The sequence below is a fragment of the Anguilla rostrata genome, chromosome 19, assembly GCF_018555375.3.
Source record: "Anguilla rostrata isolate EN2019 chromosome 19, ASM1855537v3, whole genome shotgun sequence".
NCBI lineage: Eukaryota > Metazoa > Chordata > Actinopteri > Anguilliformes > Anguillidae > Anguilla > Anguilla rostrata.
The window spans coordinates 10,742,138-10,761,703 of NC_057951.1; the positions used below are offsets into that span (position 1 = coordinate 10,742,138).

Here is a 19,566-nt window from a genome sequence, read left to right on the forward strand (position 1 = left end):
CTTTTTGCACAGGAAGCCTTGTGTTTGCACAAGAGGCCGCGCTGCGTAGTAGCAATTCTGCTGTTGGAAACGTCCTTATTGGAGGTGGGGGTGGGGAGGTAGACTCTGTCCTGATGTAGTGTACCCCCGCGATGAAGGTTAGCATGGCACAATCACTTTAATAATATGCCAATAATAAAACGGTTGTTATTTTTCAAGGCGATCTCTTCTTGGTCTCCCTCTCTCCACCCCTCTCTCGCTCTCTGTTTCTCCATCTTTCTTTTTCTCTCTCTATCTCTCTGTGTGATTTTTTTGTGGCATTTTTAAGTAGCTATTGTCTCACAACAAATCCTTTTTAAACATCACTTAAAATACAAATTCCTCACATTCACGCTGATGGCAAAACAGCATTGGTCACAGTCTGCCATCTTGTGGACACTTTGTTTACCTTCAGTATGTTCCTCTGTGGGATGTTATGACTCCTGGGTCCTCCGATAAGGGATCCTGCTTATAATGGAATGATAATCCTGGCTAAAGCAGAGTTTAAATGTCCTTGGGAAATTATAGGAGCTTGTTCACAGGTCCCTAGGCTCTTGACTGAACGTTATTTCTGTTTTTTTTAATTTTTCTGTCTTATTTCATTTGTCTTTGTGTCCATAGTGTAAGTGTATGGAGTGTGCTCCTGTAAACCCGTCTTTTGTGCATGTGTGTGTTTCCACAGATATTAGTTTACCCAAATCTGCAACAATATGCTACACTGCAGCCTTGCTGAAAGCCAGAGGAGTTTCAGATAAGTGAGTGACCCTTTCATTGCATGTATGATTTTAGTAGTACTGACACTGTCCGGGTAATGATTACACTCAAGTGGAGAACACACACACACACACACACACACACACACACACACACTAACGCTGTGCCGTGTCTTTCCCAGGTTCTCTCCAGAAGCAGCGTCTCGGCGGGGTCTGAGCACAGCGGAGATGAACGCTGTGGAAGCCATACACAGAGCAGTGGAGTTCAACCCACACGTACCCAAAGTGAGTACTGCTGCAATCACACACACACGCACACGCACACCTCACACACACACACACACACACACACACACCTCATACACACACACTCAACACACACACACACACCACAACACACACACACACACAACACACACACACACACAACACCACACACACACACACACACACCTCACACACACACACACACACACACACACACACACACACACACACACACACACACACACACACACACACACACAGCAGTATGTCTGACTGGTCTCTCTCTCTGCTCCCTGTGCAGTACCTCTTAGAAATGAAGAGCCTGATCCTGCCCCCGGAGCACATCCTGAAGCGGGGGGACAGCGAGGCCATCGCCTACGCCTTCTTCCACCTGCAGCACTGGAAGAGGGTGGAGGGAGCCCTCAACCTGCTGCACTGCACCTGGGAGGGCAGTGAGTGTCTGCCCCACGCGCCATTACTGCATCTGCCTTCACTGTGCTCATAATGCATTCTAACACTGCCTTCACTGTGCTCATAATGCATTCTAACACTGCCTTCACTGTGCTCATAATGCATTATAACACTGCCTTCACTGTGCTCATAATCATGTACACTGCCTTCTGTGCTCTATGCACTGTACATGTACTGTGCTCTTGCATAACACTGCCTTCACTGTTCATAATGCATTATAACCTGCCTTCAGTGCTCTAAATGACATGCCTTCTGTGCTCATAATGCATTATAACACTGCCTTCACTGTGCTCATAATGCATTATAACACTGCCTTCACTGTGCTCATAATGCATTATAACACTGCCTTCACTGTGCTCATAATGCACTGTAACACTGCCTTTGCTGTGCTCATAATGCCTTATAATGCTGCATCGGCTTTGCTTATGATGCCTTATAACGCTGCATCTGCTGTGCTCGTAATGCTTTATAACATTGCCTCTGTTATGCTCTTAATGCCTTATAACACTGCATTCACTGTGCTCATAATGCTTTATAACACCACCTCCGCTGTGCTCGTAATGCCTTATAATGCTTTCTCTGATCCCAGCGTTTAGGATGATCCCCTATCCCCTGGAAAAGGGCCACTTGTTCTACCCCTACCCAATCTGCACAGAGACAGCCGACAGAGAGCTGTTACCAAGTAAGAGATTCTCCGCTTTACAGCCCCATTTACATACCGGGCAGGGCTCTTTATTTAATTACAATAGAAACAATAATAATATAAAAGGCATTATGTCCGTTGGTGCACTTGTAATTGTGCTGTGCAAGCTAATTTGATTGGACTCTTCTGTATGTGGCTGTGCTTTTGTGGTCGATTTGATGGTGTATGTAGTTGTGTGTTCTCAGCTGGTGTGATTTGAATGCACTGTATGTAGGTGTGCGAGGGTGTAGTTGACCCTCTCCTCCTTCCTGTGTGTAAGCAGTGTTCCACGAGGTGTCAGTGTACCCGAAGAAGGAGCTGCCCTTCTTCATCCTCTTCACTGCCGGCCTGTGCTCCTTCACCGCCATGTTGGCTCTCCTCACACACCAGTTTCCCGAGCTCATGGGCGTCTTTGCTAAAGCTGTGAGTACATCTCCACTCTGCCTTGCCAGCCACTGCCTAAGTGCTTACCATGATAACCACTCAGACTAGTTCTGTAATTACAACCGCACGTATTCATAACTGCTCACACAGCCTTTATAACCATTCACACAGCCTTCATAACCCCTCACCCCTAGCCACTCTAATCTAATGGACCACTGTTTGTTTTAGTTTTTTTTTTTTTTTCTTCAATGTACTTTAAAAGTAATTGTACTGTGCCACTGTTACTATTCTGTGTGGTATATTTTTGTTGTGTGGTACATTGTTAGTATTCGCATTTTGAATAAAGTTATTTCTAAAATGTGTGTGACTTCTTTGTGTTTCTTTGCAGAGGGAAGCAATTTAATTTTGATTAGGAAAAATAATAATTATGCATTACGATGCCATGGCAGGTTTTATCTAAAGAGTCTGCTGATTGGCCAGTAACGTGGTTGGTTAGTTGGCTATGACACGTCTTGTTTGTGTCTCCACAGTTCCTCAGTACGCTGTTCGCACCGCTGAACTTCATCATGGAGAAAGTGGAGAGCATCCTACCGTCCAGCCTCTGGCACCAGCTCACACGCATCTAGGACTGACTGACTGCTGACGCCCTTGTGCCAAGGTCATTAGTTTTGTGGACTACAAAACAGGGCATGATGGGGGAAAAAGGGAAAACGGAATGAAGACTGGGATTTACTTTTGTTTTTCTTTCATTTTTTTTGCTTTGGTTTTGTTTTTCGTTCTCATGTAAACCTGTTTTTGTTGTACAAAAAAGGTGGTGATGATTTGCCTTCAGACGAAAAGAAAAGCTTAAAAAACACAACAAAAATAAAGACTTTTGTGTATCGCTGCAAGACTTTTCCCCCGCCGTCAGTATTATTAGGCTTCCTCCATTTTGGAGCTGAAGGTGAGGAGGGAAGGGTGTTGGAAGTTTTGTTGCCTGTGGAGTCTACGGTCATTGTGATGAAAACGTGATGCCTGTTTGTTTGTCGGTGTCACGGCAACAAAAGGACCCTCCCCATCGCTGTACAGCCAATCCCAGACAGCGAGGCAAATTGGTCACAGTAGTGTCTGTTCATACAAGCTCTGGAACTTCATTCAATGTGTCCCACTGTCCACTCACCTGGGGTAGCCTCAGGTGCTGTTCCCACTGGTCTGTATGACTTACAGGTTACTCTACCGTGTGGCTTGTGTGTAATTCTCCAGTTTTCCCTGTCACCTAGAAAGGGAACAGTCGGCATAATTGACGTGCATTCAAGCTCATTGTTGAAATTTAAATTGACCAATCAATGTCTGTTTTTGTGCATAGGAATTAGCGAACAGGATATCCCCTGGGTGGCCACGATGAGCGTTTTCCAGATGGAATCAAAGAACCAAAAGTAAACCCTAGTTGAGCCAGAAAAATTTGGAAATTAAAAGACAAATTCCCAATTTATCGTGTGGCAGTACCACACAGAGGAGCAGGCTAATTTGTGTGTGTGTTTGTGTGTGTGTGTTTGTTGGTTTTCTTGAAATTTTTATGACATGCTTTCTTTTGCCTTGTAATTTGGAATTACATTTTAGATAAGACCACCATTGCCAACACACCAAGTTCAGTTCAAAACAGTTCAACATCGTTACATCACTAACCAAAGGTTTTAGATATGGCTGACGAAACGAAACTGGATTCAGAACAGGATAGCCGATACAGCCAGCGTTGCATGAATTAAACTGTTGCCTGTAATTTTAGGTTATAGGATCATCAATTTTCTTTCAATGTGTGGCGCTTCTTTTCAGATGCACTTCATTTCTGTATGAAAACACTTCAGGAGCAATTTCACTTTAGGACCACTGGATGGCACTGTCATCACATTTTTCCATCTCGGCGTTGGATGTACAGTAACGTTGCACAATTCACAAGCACCCCGCAGGGCAGACGGACCCAAGAGAGCTGATTGGTCGATAACAGCTATGTCAGACTGAAGGAAGCGATCCCTGAAGATGAAGACAGTGTAACATTACTGGGCAAGGATCAGGAAGACTGTTCTGAGCGTCAGTCTGTGGATGTTTACCACACACGGGTGCTGCTCACAAGCTTGTGTCCTGTTGAGAGTACTTCCTGAATTGATTTTATTTCAGACGCGCTAGGAACCCTGGTGGGCGGACCCCAGACATCAGCGTTTTGATCTCTATTAGGGCCGTAGACTGAACAGGGCTTAGGGCCTTGTTGTTCAGCCCTGTTTAGTTTGGATGCTACCTCTGGGCCATTGGCAGACGGTCTGACGGCTGTGTTTACACACAGGTTCCTGTGAATAGCTGCTATGGACGTGCTAGTTATGCCACTTGGTGCGGGCGCTAGCTGCAAATAGCAGTGGCTCATCCATCCAATAAAAATGTGACCTCATCCAAGATGTCTTATCCAGTAGATGAGACCATAGATGTCAGTTTTATTTCAGTTTTTGGGGAGGCAAGCTACAGGACCATCTAGTGTATTGTAGTCAATCGGTAAGTCTCCAGAGCAAGTCCCCCACGTCTCTCCCCGAACCCACACATATGGGTGAGACACACCCTTTTTGCTGTTGCCTACAGATTCAGTGATGGTGTGTTTCAGCAATAGGGATATGGCGAGGATTGTTATTTCAGATGCGCACATCTGTAAATTTCTCTCTCCCGCCTCAGAGTTTGGTCTTGATAATTTAAATTGCTTATTGCTGATGCAGTCTGTAATTTCCGAATCTTTTAAACAGAGTACCCGTTATCTTAAGGAATTATAAATATCAGTGGCCTGAGGAACCAGAGGAACAATTTTTTTTTAATGATCTATCAAGGCAGTGAATAATTTTATGATATACAGTGATATAGTGCTGTATACCCGTGTAAAACCTGAATCTGAGGACAATTTTTAATAAGATTTATTTTATGTTGTCTTGCTTGCATTGTTAAAATGACTGTGGCAACCCTAAAATTAGCCCTTTAATTCCATTCCATTTAGCCTGTATGAAGATGTTGCCGGGGAACCTTTTGATGAACTGGACTGTATCATCAAAGCTTTGCATGCCGCGCATGTTTGGAGATGGTGATCTTTCATCACTTTACTTTTGAACATCTGTCTTCACAGCCGCTTTATTACTGTCTATAGAACAGGTTCGTAGCGTAGGCTATGAGCATGTCTGTATGTTAGCAGACTGGTTTTCCTGCTTGTGCACATTATTCTTTGTTTGTCACATACGGTTGAAAATTTTCCAATTTTGTGTTGTTGCACCTTAAAACCTTAATGCATTGAAATATTTCCAAGGCACTGTATTTAAAATGATGTTTTTTCCGGTCCTATTTATATTTATGTTTGCAAAACAAAACAAAAACATGTTAATGTAACACAATCCCGTTTGATCCCATGCGGAATTCGCAGGTCTGTCCGCTCCAATTCCTGACGAGCTCTTTCGCCTCTGCCGACTGCATCATATGATCCATGTAGCGTGACGTAGAAGTAGAAGACGCCATTAGAGAGCTGAGCGAAGCGATAGCCAGATATTGAGCCTGCGCTGTTGACGTCGATCCTATTGCCCCACGGAGGGATTTGTGTTGCCCGGTTTTTCTGTAGCATCGGTCTGTTTTGTCACTGAACGATAACTGATGTGACTGGCAAGCCGCACTTCTCTTCTGGGCTGCTTTTTAATTTCCAAGGAAGGATTTTTTGCGATGGCGGCTGGGGGAGCGGGAGGCAGTAGTAAAACCTATTCTTTCAAGGTGGTATTGCTGGGCGAAGGCTGTGTCGGGAAGACGTCGCTCGTCCTGCGGTACTGCGAGAACAAATTCAACGACAAACACATCACCACGCTCCAGGTCCGTATGACTGTGCAGGTACCACCGCCGGACAGTGGTGGCTTACATGTGTTGTTTATGCCAGTAACCCCCCTGTGAAATCACTGGCAGTGATGTAAATCTCTGCGCGGATATGGTCGTGTTTCATGCTTATTTACCAAGATCAACCTTGGATTGCGTCGTTCCTTGCAGACAGAAAGCCCCTGGCTATCCAGTCGTAATATCATATTGCATATGGGAAGTAAATAGTTCAGGGTTACCCGGTTAAGCAATATGGGTGTAGCATTTACTAGCCTGCTAAACTTGAAGGCAAGGTGCACTTTCAGATGAACTGCAGGTGGAGCTAACGGAGCCACAGCCACGTTTCCTGTCGAATTTAGTAACAACACTGATGGCTAACGTTTGCTAACTACTGAACCATTTGTGTTATCACATTGACTTCCCGAAACTGGCTTGCTTGCACAAGTAGCGGTGCCAAGTTGCGAGGTCAAGGGTCCGTTGTATTAACCCCCCTTAATCACTAACGTAACTCTCTGGAACGATGACAACCTAACAGCCAAACCCGGATGGCTCGGACTCTCTCCACAGTTGAGTAACGTTGAGCAGGAAAGCAAGAAACCAGGACACAATGTGGGCCAAAAGATCAGTTACACCTAATGGCGTGAGATGGCGTAATTGAGGCGTTGATCTGCACGGGACAGAATGCTCACTCTTCCTTGTTTACAGTGTGGCACAGTGCGTCCTGTGGAGGCGACTTCTGGATATAGGTTGTTGTTGGAAAATTATTTGTATTTGGTTGGTCTGTATCAGAAGTCAGACTTCCTGTTGGCCAGGCCATGGTTATGAGACCCCACCCCCTTTTGACAGGTTGTCAGCGTTTTCGGCCTGTACGTACACATTACGGATTACCCAGTTTGCAAAACCTTTCCTCTTCCACGTCTGCCTCTTTCGATATCTGAGAGTGTCTCTCCCACATCACAAGGTGTTGCTTGCTTAATTTACCACGACAAGGAAAATAAAATTGTCTTCAAAAATGGTTGAAGTTGTATGATACCAAATGTAATTTTGAATTTGTGGTTCATTATTTGTGCTTTGAGGACTTTATATTTGTGATATTTTTTTCTCAAACTATTCTCCTAACTTGAATGTTGCTAGACTGTACATGCAGTTGCATGTAGTTGCATGTAGTTCTGTGAATATGGCTGCCACTACGGCATACGTGCACACTGTGACACTGATTTTTAAAAGTGCCACTCCTTGCTTCTGATGAAACCATGGCAACCCTGGCACGCCCAATCAGACAGGAGCAAACACATCTCAGACTGTTGCAAAACATTGCCAACCACTTCGTGAGTAAAAATATTCCTGCACACAAAACAACAGAACAACTGACAAAATGCAGTGCGTTGTTCTGCGTCTGAAGGCACCCTCAGTGCTGGTTTTTGGGGTGTCATAGGATGGTCTCTGCTTTATCATTCCTGGCCCTACTGTCCCAGCTAGGTGACTGTAGTCCTACTCGGTTGAAACAGATGAGGCTTTCAGACAGCTGCCTGCTCCCTAGATAACCTGTTATCTCTTCTCTCAGCAGCCCTGCAGCTCTTGGAGTTGCTGCTGTAATTGCAGCACTTTCTCTCTGTCAGGGACAGGAAGCAGAACATGACCCCAATCCAGCACTGTGGCCCCCTAAAGGCTGTGTGGGTCATAGCCGTGGAATTTCACTGGAATCCCACCTTAGCTGTCCTACGTTTAGTGATACGTATGTTTGAATAAAATGTTTAGGCATTATAAAATAAACTTTATTTTTTCATTTAGCCGAGTTGTCAACAAGAAAACTGTGTGTGTGTGTGTGTGTGTGTGTGAAAGAGAGAGAATATGTTAAGGATGATATTTCCTCATACCGTTTTAATTCCTTTAAAAAAACCTTTGTGAGCTGGGGTGAACTTGGCCCACTCTGGTAGGAATAGACTAATCCTCAGTGCTAATGAATGTAACTTGTGTAATTTGTCCTGTAATGCAGACTATGGACAGATGGGTTTCCCATATTAAAGGTGAAGTTTGTTCGCCTTGTCACTAAAGAGAAAGGGCTGACTGGAGAGGAAATTAAGCCGTTGTATCTTGTAGACTTTTCAAATCTTTCATAATCGGGTCCGTTCATCAACGTCTTTATTTTTTTAATAAGGTTTTTCCCATGTGTTGTAACAGGAGTGCTCCTGAATGTGACCGTTGAGACACACTCACACTCACACACACACACAGATGCACACACACACACACGCACACAAACTGTGCAGCAAAGGCCTGATCTCCACTCTTTCCTGGGCTGGTCTCTCCATTCCTTTGGCGGTCTGATTAAACGCGTGCGGGATTTCACACATTGTGTCGCTGTTGCATCATTCTGGCTGAACCCGTGGGTTTGGAATGGCTTCCCCGGAGCTCTCAAAATGGCACACATGGTCCTTCTAGAGAGCTTATGGATGAACACGCTGCCGTCGGCATCGATTCATTGATTAGGTAATGCAGAAGCCCGCTGTTTATAAATCAGCCTGATCAATCCCATTGGTTTATTTTTGAGCATCGAGCCTATAAGATATCACATGGCAAATAGGCTTATGTCCGTCCTTCATTGTGTTGTAATGTGGGCTAGGTGACTCATTGTTAAGGGAAATCCTGCGTTTGCGTTTTATGAAGCTGAGATGCTACGTGCGCTGCTGCGTGTAGCCTTATCTTAATGGCCGTTACTGCTTCCTGGCCCCGTCGCCGGTCGCAGCGCACGTGGAGCGTGCGGTAACGCGGCGGATCCGAACTGTCTCATACTTTTCTTCCTTTCTGAAAGGTCTTCATTGGGGTTGATTAGAGGGGATGTAAAGGTCAGGAGGTGTTGTTTTCTACATCGTGACATTTTGTGAAAGATTTGACCTCGACACAAACCATTAGCCTGAGCCATTGACTTATTGTACAACAGGCCTAAGGGTCAAGCTTGTTTTTTATTATTATTATTATTTTGAAACCAACAGCGCATGAAATCGACCATTCTAAATGAGTTGCGTCAGAGAGGCGGAGATGCTGCTAAATATTTTGGCGGTTTGCTGATTGTCACCGAAGTGGTGATGAGCACAGCTGGGCTGCGGCAGGGGGCTGAGGGCTGAGGGCTGTGTGGACGCCGCGGCTGTGTGCAGCCTGCTGCGGTATTAAATGTCAGGCGTAAACATGAATGAGTTATGTTTCCGCAGAACTCGCCCGACAGGAAGAACCAGACGTTGGACCTGAAAGAGCGAGCACAGTCCTTCCAGCTCTGCTTCTCTTTTGAACAGAAATGCAAAACTGTCTATTCTAGAACTTTCCGGTTCCCTTTCAGTGTAAATGGCTCGTCTGGCTCGGCACTCTCAGTTTGCCATTAAATAGTGAATTGAAAGAGAGGAGGCACAGCTGAAGATTATTCTTCAATGTCTCCTGGTCATTTCTCAGCATTGTTTATTAATCAACAGCAACTGGCTGTTCAAGGTCATAAATATATGAATATAGGCTATACGTGTTGGAATTCGATAAGAAACAGAAAAAGGATTAAAATGTAATAGATACTTAGCCAATCCTGGTTATAAAAACTGTTTGTCATGACACTGAAGGCTACTGAGTGCTTCCATTAAGCAGTCAACAACTTCAAACAAACAAGTTCTGGCCACAGCTCAGTAAATTCCTCATATTCTGCTTCCTTTCTCCTCCAGTGAAGTGGATTTTCACTTGTTTACATGTACAGTAACAGCGGCCAATAGAGGCTGGGCGCAGGTTATTGAACGATTAAGCCAGCCCGTTTGTCGTTGGCTGTTGGACGTCGGTCCCCAGCGGTGGTGGTTTGCGTGCGGTATATCCACCCTGTGAGCCCTCTGTGGGAACCCCGCGGGCTGCGGGTCCGCGGTCAGGGCACGGAACAGCACGCAAAGTAGAGCGCTAAGCCGAGGGAAAGACTTCAGCGAGCCCCTGCCGAATTTCGCCCAGACTCGCGGCAGGCTCCCAGGCGCTTAGGGGGACCACGTGGGGTGCCGTGTACAAGGCCTTAATTGTGCAGTCGCTCAGTACAGCGTTGGAAAGTAAAATTACCTGGAAAGCTGTATTTCCCTTTGTGAGCGTAATGTAATGCGGACTCATTTGGATTACATCTGCGTTGCATTGCATTTGAAGAATGCAAGTGATTTGTGGGAGGGGGTTGGTGGAGGTTTGCTGCTTGGTGGCCCAGGCGGTAATTCTACCTGCTCTGAGGGAGGGCTGGAGAGAGGGAGGGAGGGAAGGAGGGAAGCAGAGAGGAGAACGTTCTGCCTCTGTAGACAGCGAGCGCTGTGGGAATCTGGGTTGACATTCAGATGAGCACACGGTGACCGGACTAGCGAGGACAGAGGGTACGCCCCGGCTAACAGAAGGCCAGAGGGAACAGACCCTGCTGAGAGTCTGATGTTGTGGAATTTGTGACTGCCAGACAGAGAGAGCCTGCTTTACTGCACCTGTTCACTGATACCTCTGTGTGGTTGTCCTTAAAGGTGGGTTAAAGGTGTGCATCTACCTCAGTTTCTGATGTCTCAAATAAGTCTCAATTCTTCCATCGTTTTAATATTCTATAAAGTTACTACAGTATGTGGCTAACTAGATTATCAGTCTCAAGAAACATTAAAACAATCGAACTATTATAGTCACCCATATACACCCACATAAATAACTCTGGGTCCACTGAAACTGAAATATAGTTCCAGTGACATGCAAATAGTCCCAGCTAAAAAATGTTTTTCTTCATTCCTTTTTTATGTAGCCTGGACACTTCAAAATATCCTCAGTGAAGTTTATAAGAGTCTTCTTTGTATTATATCTGTTTAATATAGTGCAGGCCATTGAGTCATTCTCTCATGCACTTTTGATAAGGTATCTCACGGCCTGGTCTACAGTACATAATACCCTGGTGTATACTAGATAGTGTGACCTTAAGCTGAGTAATGTTATTCAATTTTTATTTCTCTCATTTCTTTATCGAGTGTACACTGTGAAACAGACCATCTGCAGAGAAACTGTGTGAGGAAACTGAGCTGAATACTGATGAGAGCCACCTGCTGCTTTTAAAAAAAACAACTAAAAAAAAAAAAGCTCTGATATTGGGGAATTACCGTTGTAGAGTTGTGTGCAGCATATGTTCTGGGCTGTTCTGTCATAGCAAGTAAGTCCAAGTACTAGTCTGAGCCAATGGAGAATGAGTGAATGTGTGCAGTTGTCCGTTGGTTTCTCTGTTGAATTAGGCCTAGTCTGGTCAGAGCTTGACGCTCGTCGGTTGCTGTGGAGATGCTGACAGTCCACCCCCCCCCCCCCTTACAAACCGTTTCCCTCATTTCGCCTGGAGAGCTGTCATTACCGCTGTGACCCCCAGGTGTGTCCAGGCCGTGTTTAAATCCGTGAAATGCAATTTAACGCCAAGCTGACTTCTGGGAAGTGAAGTCTGAGTGTCATCTGTAACTCCCATTCAGACAGCCACGATAAGTGAGGCCCCCGATTGGCTGTCGGGTTTGTGACCTTTCGCTGCCTTTTTAATGGCATTAATTGGCGATCCGGTCTGGCTCGGACGTGTGCTCTGTTGCCACGGCGCTGGCAATCAGCGCGGCTCACTTCCTGGAATTCACGCCGGTGTGGACGGGGGCTAGGGACAGCCCAGCTCGCCTTCCTGTGTGAAACCCATCACTGTACAATGTGCTTCTCTCATGTGGGCGACAGCTTGCAGTCTTCTGAGGCCTCCTCTTAGTTCTTAAAGGGTAAGCGCCACAAAACCGCGTCCCCCGAAGATAACAGGCCAATTCATTTTAGGCCAAAGGTTTTGTGATGAAATGAAACTGAAATTGATGTTGGTATGGCTTCACATTTGACAACTTGATCACTCCTGATGGAAACACCCGAAGTCATGCTGGAAAATTACTTGTGTGATGTGTGACGCAATAGGGGGAAGACAAACAGCTCTGCTATTATGCTCCTATGTTGAAAATATGACAGAAATGGCCAGCATTGAAGTAGGCTATAACTATGCCTGAGCGGAATGATGCAGGCAGCTTCTCTGAGCTTTCATTGGACGATCAGGACGTGCCCTTCTTCTTTTATTGGCCGATCGGTCTCAGGAAATGGCATCTCGGCCTTCAATCGCCTCACGGAGAAGCTGTTCTCAGACCTGCATTAACCCGCCTCCTCCTGCTCTTTTACTGCCAGGAACGCGTCTGCCTGGCGAATACCTGGAGAGCGCCGCTGCCCGTGGAGAGCCTCTCCTCCAGGCTCTATTTAATTTGGATCTGAGTGGATGTAATTAACACAACAAGGCCTCCCTGGTGGGGCGGCGTGGGAGCGTGTGGGAGGCGTGCATCGCCGGCGTGATGTCACGTTTGAGCTGTTTCTTAAAGGGCACTTACCCGTTTATCTCCGAACGTTCGTCGGTGCTTTTCCTTACCGCTGCGGTTTGTGGCCTGTAAAATTATGCGTGTGACTGGAGCCGCTCCTGTTCTGTCGGCGCCTGCGGTCTGGAGCAGGACGGGACGGCGTCCCGGTTTTCGGCCCCTCACCCTCAGTATGCAAACGAGGGGGCCGGCTGACGGGAGCTGTGGAGCCGCGGCGGAGCCCTGGGCTCCCGGGCGCGCTCTGTTCCCGTCTCTGAAAGGAGTCTTTATCGATCCGCCGCGCCCCGCCCCGCTCCCAGCAGGTGGCCCGCCTGCCAGTGCAGGACGAGCCGCTGCCCCAGGCCGAAGGGCAGGAGGGAGAGTAAAAACATGTGGACATCTTTATTTTTTATTTTAATTAAGATTTTTTATTAACACTAATTCTAACAAACACAATATAGGCCTACAAATGCATGCACAACTATGCCATATCTATGAATTTCATAAATCAGCAGGCCTTTTCCTATCTCATCCATATATACCCTGATTTGTACGCTTGTATGCGAACATGACATTCCTCCATCTTCCTTTATTTAAACAGGCAGACAGAAAGGAGAACTCAACAGTTTTTTTTTTTGGTGGGAATTTAACCAGGATACCTGTAAAATGTTTCCCCAGTGGCGATATCGTCTGAAAAAGAACTGGTCTTGGACTAGGCCTAATCCTTGTCTGGGAAGCCAGCCCTCAGTACTATGCAATGGAAGATGTTTGGTAATGGTGGAATACATGTGATCCCTTTGAAATGCGCTTGCTGTAGAGTGGTTTATACAGTGCAGGGGGCCGTCTGTCTGGCTGTGTGTGTGTGCGCTACCCTGAATGATGCCCTTATTTCATCCCCCCCTCTCTCTCTCTCTCTCTCTCGCTCTCTCTCTCTCTCAGGCATCTTTCCTCACAAAGAAGCTAAACATCGGAGGGAAAAGAGTGAATCTGGCAATTTGGGTGAGTCTGTCATCTTTCCTTCATTCATCCTTTCATCTTAACTACCCCCTCCACCTCCTCTAGGAAGACATGCACCACCCTCTCTCTCATGCCTTTGGTGTTACTGCCTCGTGGACAGGCCACGCCCCTTCTGACATTAAGTAAAGGCCTGTCACGTGGGTAATGGAGCTAAAGCACTGGCTCCAGGACTGGCCCTGACCCTGTCAGTCCCAATGAGCTGAAGCGTGATTGGTCAGTTGGGTGCCTGAAGTCCGTCTGCCCCAGCTGCACACGCGGGCGTCCGGCGCAGCGGTAGCGCAGCTCTGTTGTGCTGCAGAGCGAGTGCGCAGGAGCTGCGTCTGGCTGCGCAGACTTTGGAGGACACGCACGCTTGCTGCACGCTCAAATGGACGGAAGGAAAAAAGGGGCAAAAAATAAATAAACATAAAAGGTGTTTAAATAAGTGAGGCGTTTATGGTCTGACAGCGCTGCCTGTTCCTGCCTCCAGTGCGTGCAGTTTGAACATGCTGGCCCATGCAGCGGGTCCCTGAGTCACTGCACAAACAGAGATGCTATTTAGACTCCCGAGATGGCACAAAAGGACTGCCTCTTGGCTCGGGTATTTTTTTCCGAGTACCAGATGGCCCATTCCATCACAGCTTCCAGTTCCTCTATGAGCCACATCTCCCCTGGCCCTTGAAACCAAAACACAGCGGCCATTTGGTTTCTGGTCCCCCCCCCCCCCCCGCCATCACACCCACCCCCCATGCCCTGCCGTGGCGCACGAACATTTAGAAAAATGACAGCGAGGTTAGGGATTTGTTATTAATACACTCCCTTGCCTGTGGTTGGTGTAATTTAATTTTGAGCATTTTGCATGGTTTGGAGCACTGGGACGTAGCCATGGATACTGAGCTGCGGGAGAATGTTTCCCAAACTGGGGTGCTCATGCCCCCCGGAGTCCTTAGAATGTTGCGGGGGGCATAGGGAGGGTGGGGGGGGGGCCTTGCTCCATCTGTTCACCAATTTATTTCTGGCTTTTTCACACATTTGTACCCCCTTGAGCAAATTTGTTTGAGTTAATTGGGCACAGTGAAGCAGAGCGAAGGGGTTTGATCTGATTGGTTGATTGAGTGCTGGGCACAGTGAAGCAGACTGAAGGGGTTTGATCTGATTGGTTGATTGAGTGCTCCTATGGCCCGTAATGCTGTACCACGTGCTCTTCGGCTCCAGGACACGGCAGGCCAGGAGAGGTTCCACGCCCTGGGGCCCATCTACTACAGAGACTCCAACGGAGCCATTTTAGTCTATGACATCACAGACGAGGACTCCTTCCAGAAGGTAGGGGCCCCACACTGTCTTCTGTCTGGAAGACCAATATGTGCCAAACTGTGAGGTTGGCACATTTGTGACAGGATTTGGGGTAAAAGAAAGAGGGCAAATCACCCTCAACAACAGACATTGAGCATGTCTAATAAAGCAAAAATGAACAACTTGTTGGAATTATTATTGGGAAGAAGAGCAGCACGCGCAGGGTGAGTGTGAAAGTGTTTTGGATGAGGTGTTAAAGCGGCCTGTGCTTTAACACCTTTGGCCATTGAGATGGACACTGAGTGTTTACTGAAAGGGAAGGGATGCTAACCCTGGTGTAGCGTCTCTCTCTCTCTTTCTCATCTGGCCTTCTCCCTCTCTCTCTCTCTCTCTCTCTCTCATCTGGCCTTCTCCCTCTCTCTCTCTCTCTCTCTCATCTGGCCGTCTGCCAACTACCCTACAGGACATCTCTCACTATGAAAGAGCTGAATTCTCTATTCTGCTTCCTTTAAAAGTAATGAATAAATACAACTAATAGTTTTAAATTAGAGGAAGTGGAACTAATGAGTGGGTGTAGTTACAGGATGTTGTACATATGTATATTATGCTTCATGTTTTTTAAAATATGTGTGATTGATAACTGGAGGCCATTGAAGGCTGTGGTTTTCACACTTTTAAAAGATTTCATATGTCTCCGTTGTCTTCTAGGTGAAAAACTGGGTCAAAGAATTAAGAAAAATGTTGGGCAATGAAATATGTTTATGTATAGTAGGTAAGCTTGCATATTCACTTCTCTGCATCTTGTATTACTAATAAATGCAATGTGTATTCATAATGTGAAATCCCTATTCTGTGTGACCGCATGTTGGATTGGAATGAAGTCTGTCTCTGTTGTGTAATGTTTTATGTGGAATTTATAGGAAATTAACTGTGTAGATGTCATGGGGTCTTGAATCACAGTCATTACATGGACTCTGATATGATTATAGTCATGCATTTGTGTTTGTTTAGAGGAACAGAGATTTTCGGTGTCTGAGGGGTGTGGTCGCCCCCGCTTCCCAAAGAAGCAGGTCACATGAGCAGGCCCCAATGCTCCCTTTTTATAAAGCATCGTGCTGCTGCAGGTCATGTGACCTCAGTATGCAAGTCATCACACCCCCACTGTCGGTTACCCCCCCCCCCACCCCCCCCCACAAGCAACTTCGGAGTGGGAAATGGCCCTTTAGTCTGCCTGAATTGCACTGAATTAAAGGGGGCGGGACAGTGTGTGTTAGCCACTATTTTATTCATTTATTTTGACTTATTTCCTGTGTTGTGCTGAAAATGGGAGATTTGGTACCGGCTGGTGGAGACAGTTGCTCATTACGAGGGACTGATACGTGTTGCAGGCTCACAAATGCATTTCTGAATTTTATCCATGGTTTTTCTTTTTTTTTAAACAGGTAATAAAATTGACCTGGACAAGGAGAGACATGTATCAGTTCAAGATGCAGAAGAGTAAGTACATTTTCCCCTTTGAAAACCGTACAGGCAGAGTAGAAAACCGTAGAGTGCATATGGAAACACTAATGCATCTATGGTATTTTCAGATGAGGTCACAGCTTCTCAGTCTTTCCACTCCTCTCCTTGCTTTGTGTTTGAGTGTATACATGTCTCAATAAAAATGTTTCCAATGCTAAAAAGTTATTCACATAACGAGCATATATTTCTCTCTACATGTGTGAAAAATCACAATTCTTGAACAAGTCTACATATCAGATTTTGGATTGCCAAATTACAAATTTTTTCCCCAGAAACTGAGCTGTATCCCTAAGCAGTTCCACTTGTGTTTTCCTACACGTATATCGCCTTTCTTGGTGTTCCGTTGGAGATAACGTTTATTACGAGCTTTGATATGAAGGAATGTGTGAGTCCTCGGTCAGTAGATGGGTGTAAGTCACATGACAGGAAACGAACCATGCGTGAGTAACCAGGCTGGACTTCAATATCCCCCCACAGGTATTCCGAATCTGTTGGAGCAACGCACTACCACACTTCAGCCAAATTAAACAAAGGCATTGAAGAGGTCTTTCTGGACCTTTGTAAAAGTAAGTTTGTACCATGTCGCTGTGTACGTGTGGCACATTGTTAGGCAATTCATATATATCAATATCCAATCATATTCCTCAACAATCATTGCCGCAACCTTGTTCTATTAAATCTGTCCTTGCCTCTCAAATTAGGGAGAGCATGTACTGTCCTCCAAAGCATGTGATGTCGGCCAGTACTTTGTGCCTCACTGCAGTTCCCGCACATCATGTGGAACTGTGATGTAATAATGGCCATTGATTAATTATCAATATTGTGCAACTGTGTGTAAATTAACCATTTGAGGAGGTTTTTTGGAATGTTTTTCAAAATTCTAAGTCAGTGTTCTAGAACTCCATTGCTTTCAGTTGCTATTTGGGGTTGTTACATGCCCTGTTGCTGACGTCTGTTTGTCCTGCCTGTGGTCCTCAGGGATGATGGAGGTCGCGCAGGCGGACGAGAGGTCGAAGGGCAACGGGGCGAGCCAGTCCGGCGCTGCGCGACGGGGGGTACAGATCGTGGACGATGAACCCCAAACTGCCACAGGAGCGGGGTGCTGCTCTTCTGGCTAGTGCCATTAACGCACACACACAGGGAAACACTCTAACATACTCATATACACAGGCACACACACACACACACACACACACCATAGAACTTTGGACCCTCCGCCTTCCCTCTGGCTCCTGTCTGATGAGACTGCCATTCCTCAAGTCACATGTCCCCCTCCAGCCCTGGAATAACATGCTTAACAGTATTCCCAGTAACCATATTTATACCACTCAAACAAATCCTCAAACTACTGCTGAGAGCTGTGTACTGAAAAAGTAATTACCAATGCCCTTCTGAAGCCACACCCCCTTTCCTTTTATCCCCTTAGCAACAACCCCCCCCCCCCCCACAAATTCATAACCTTTTCTTTGACATGGATAATGTGCATGTTGAATCAAGTTCTGTAAAAACCTAATTTGTTTTACTTAAAAAAAAGAATTATTAACTTATGTATTTGTTCTATGAAGATCATTACTCGTTCAGACCCTGGGTATTTTTGTGGTAAATTGTGAGAGTTCTGCAGATCCGCCATGTCTCTTTTAAATTTGGCAGATATCTCATACTATTTTTGCACTGGCCCATAACTGTCAATGCTCTTGTTATACTGTACTTCTCTCTGTTTGCAGAGTCGGAATATAAAATGAAAAACATTCTTCGATACATATTGAATATTTGATCTGCTTTTACAAGCTTTTGGGGAAAAAAACTGCAAGTGTAGAAAAGTGTAAATTAGTCTTGTTAATGATTGTATAATGAAATTAACAGCTGTTGGTGGAAAAAGCACTTTTTGGAATTGTAATTTTTTTAACTGCTAGTATCATGAGTGTTTTGTAATAGAAGAATTATAATAATTTACAATGCATAGGTGTCAAAGGCAGTGTCGTTCTTTTTCAAATTCAGCTATTTCTATTTTTTTTTTTTAATCACAAATTCTTTCCATCGGATACGGAATGTAAGTTTATAAACAATTTGGTGAAGCAATCGGTGCATCACCTCCTGGAAATGGCCACTAATGGAAAAACTAGTTCACTACAAACAAAATGGTCGCTGCTGCTCAGTGGAGCCTGTTGAAGTGTTCGCTTTGACGAAGTGGGAGTATTATGCTACTGCTGATAACCTGTGCAAGAAGCCGTTATGATTCTTCCTGAAAATGACCATGGAGGTGCCCACCAGGGCTCCACCATGCACAGCACTCGGTAGCCTGGATGTGCTTCTTACTGTATGTCGTCTTAATAGGGCCTCCACAACACCCACACTAAGAACCAGGACCACCTCTAGTGGGCTGGCCATTCTAGGCCAGAGGCAGCTGCAGTGACCTCTGACCTTTGACCTCATGGGGATCTGGGTTGTGGGAACTGGGCTCTCCGCCCAGCATCAGACGTGTACGTGAGCTTGCTGTTCAGGTCTCGTGATGCTCAGAAGCACAGGTCTCAGGCTAAAGAGGGCATGATCACAAGCGCCTTCCACATGGTCAGAGCTGCAGAAGTAACAGGCCACATGACCAGTGGGGGTAAGAGCTACATGCTAACATGAATATAGGCAAAAGGTGTAAGCAGGAATCTTTCTTTTTTATGAGTAGTTATTTCATTTTCGTATTGCCAATTAAATCCATAAACAGAGATGAAGGTTTTGTCCAGAACCAGGAAAGCAACCCCTTGGGAGCTGTTTTCTTTGTCAATATGAGCAATAAAAACTGGTTGTTTTCTCACTGAAGACTGGTGTTTCTGCACCTCAGAGGTTTATACTTACCTGCTAAACCAATAACATGTTTGAAGACTTGAAATCACTGTGTGGAGTCCAGCTTGATTACCGGGTTTCTGCAAACAGTAGTACTCACAGCTTTCATTCTTTTTTCACATTGTGCCAGTTTTTATGACATGGTGAGGACGTGTGTATCTTA

General features: G+C 45.6%; 2 protein-coding genes across 5 annotated transcripts in view; both read left to right on the top strand.

Annotated features, from left to right (window-relative positions):
• LOC135245593 (suppressor of tumorigenicity 7 protein homolog) overlaps nt 1-3,425 on the top strand; it is a 26,464-nt gene extending 23,039 nt beyond the window's left edge. For 3 of the 4 annotated variants that reach the window (XM_064318714.1, XM_064318715.1, XM_064318717.1), the window contains 6 exons: nt 701-773; nt 914-1,016; nt 1,300-1,450; nt 2,059-2,151; nt 2,432-2,574; nt 3,066-3,425. In XM_064318714.1, the coding sequence (XP_064174784.1) occupies nt 701-773; nt 914-1,016; nt 1,300-1,450; nt 2,059-2,151; nt 2,432-2,574; nt 3,066-3,161 (659 nt within the window). In that variant the 3' untranslated portion in view covers nt 3,162-3,425. The remainder of the gene's footprint in view (nt 1-700; nt 774-913; nt 1,017-1,299; nt 1,451-2,058; nt 2,152-2,431; nt 2,575-3,065) is intronic. The other variant, XM_064318716.1, reaches the window with a different exon arrangement.
• Nucleotides 3,426-6,027: 2,602 nt separating this feature from the next.
• Nucleotides 6,028-18,526, top strand: LOC135245595 (ras-related protein Rab-21-like). The gene is made up of 7 exons (XM_064318719.1): nt 6,028-6,393; nt 13,698-13,757; nt 14,970-15,077; nt 15,756-15,819; nt 16,490-16,544; nt 17,046-17,134; nt 17,547-18,526. Exons 1-7 carry the CDS (start codon nt 6,250-6,252, stop codon nt 17,684-17,686), a joined length of 660 nt encoding a protein of 219 aa, XP_064174789.1. The 5' UTR covers nt 6,028-6,249; the 3' UTR covers nt 17,687-18,526.
• The last annotated feature ends 1,040 nt before the right edge of the window (nt 18,527-19,566 follow it).

Bases quoted from the DNA above. Each gene is read 5' to 3' on its own strand.
- LOC135245595 (XM_064318719.1), top strand. From the start codon at position 6,250: ATGGCGGCTGGGGGAGCGGGAGGCAGTAGTAAAACCTATTCTTTCAAG. The intron at 16,545-17,045 runs GTAAGTACATTT...ATCCCCCCACAG, and splicing joins TCAGTTCAAGATGCAGAAGA to GTATTCCGAATCTGTTGGAG. The intron at 17,135-17,546 runs GTAAGTTTGTAC...TGTGGTCCTCAG, and splicing joins CTTTCTGGACCTTTGTAAAA to GGATGATGGAGGTCGCGCAG.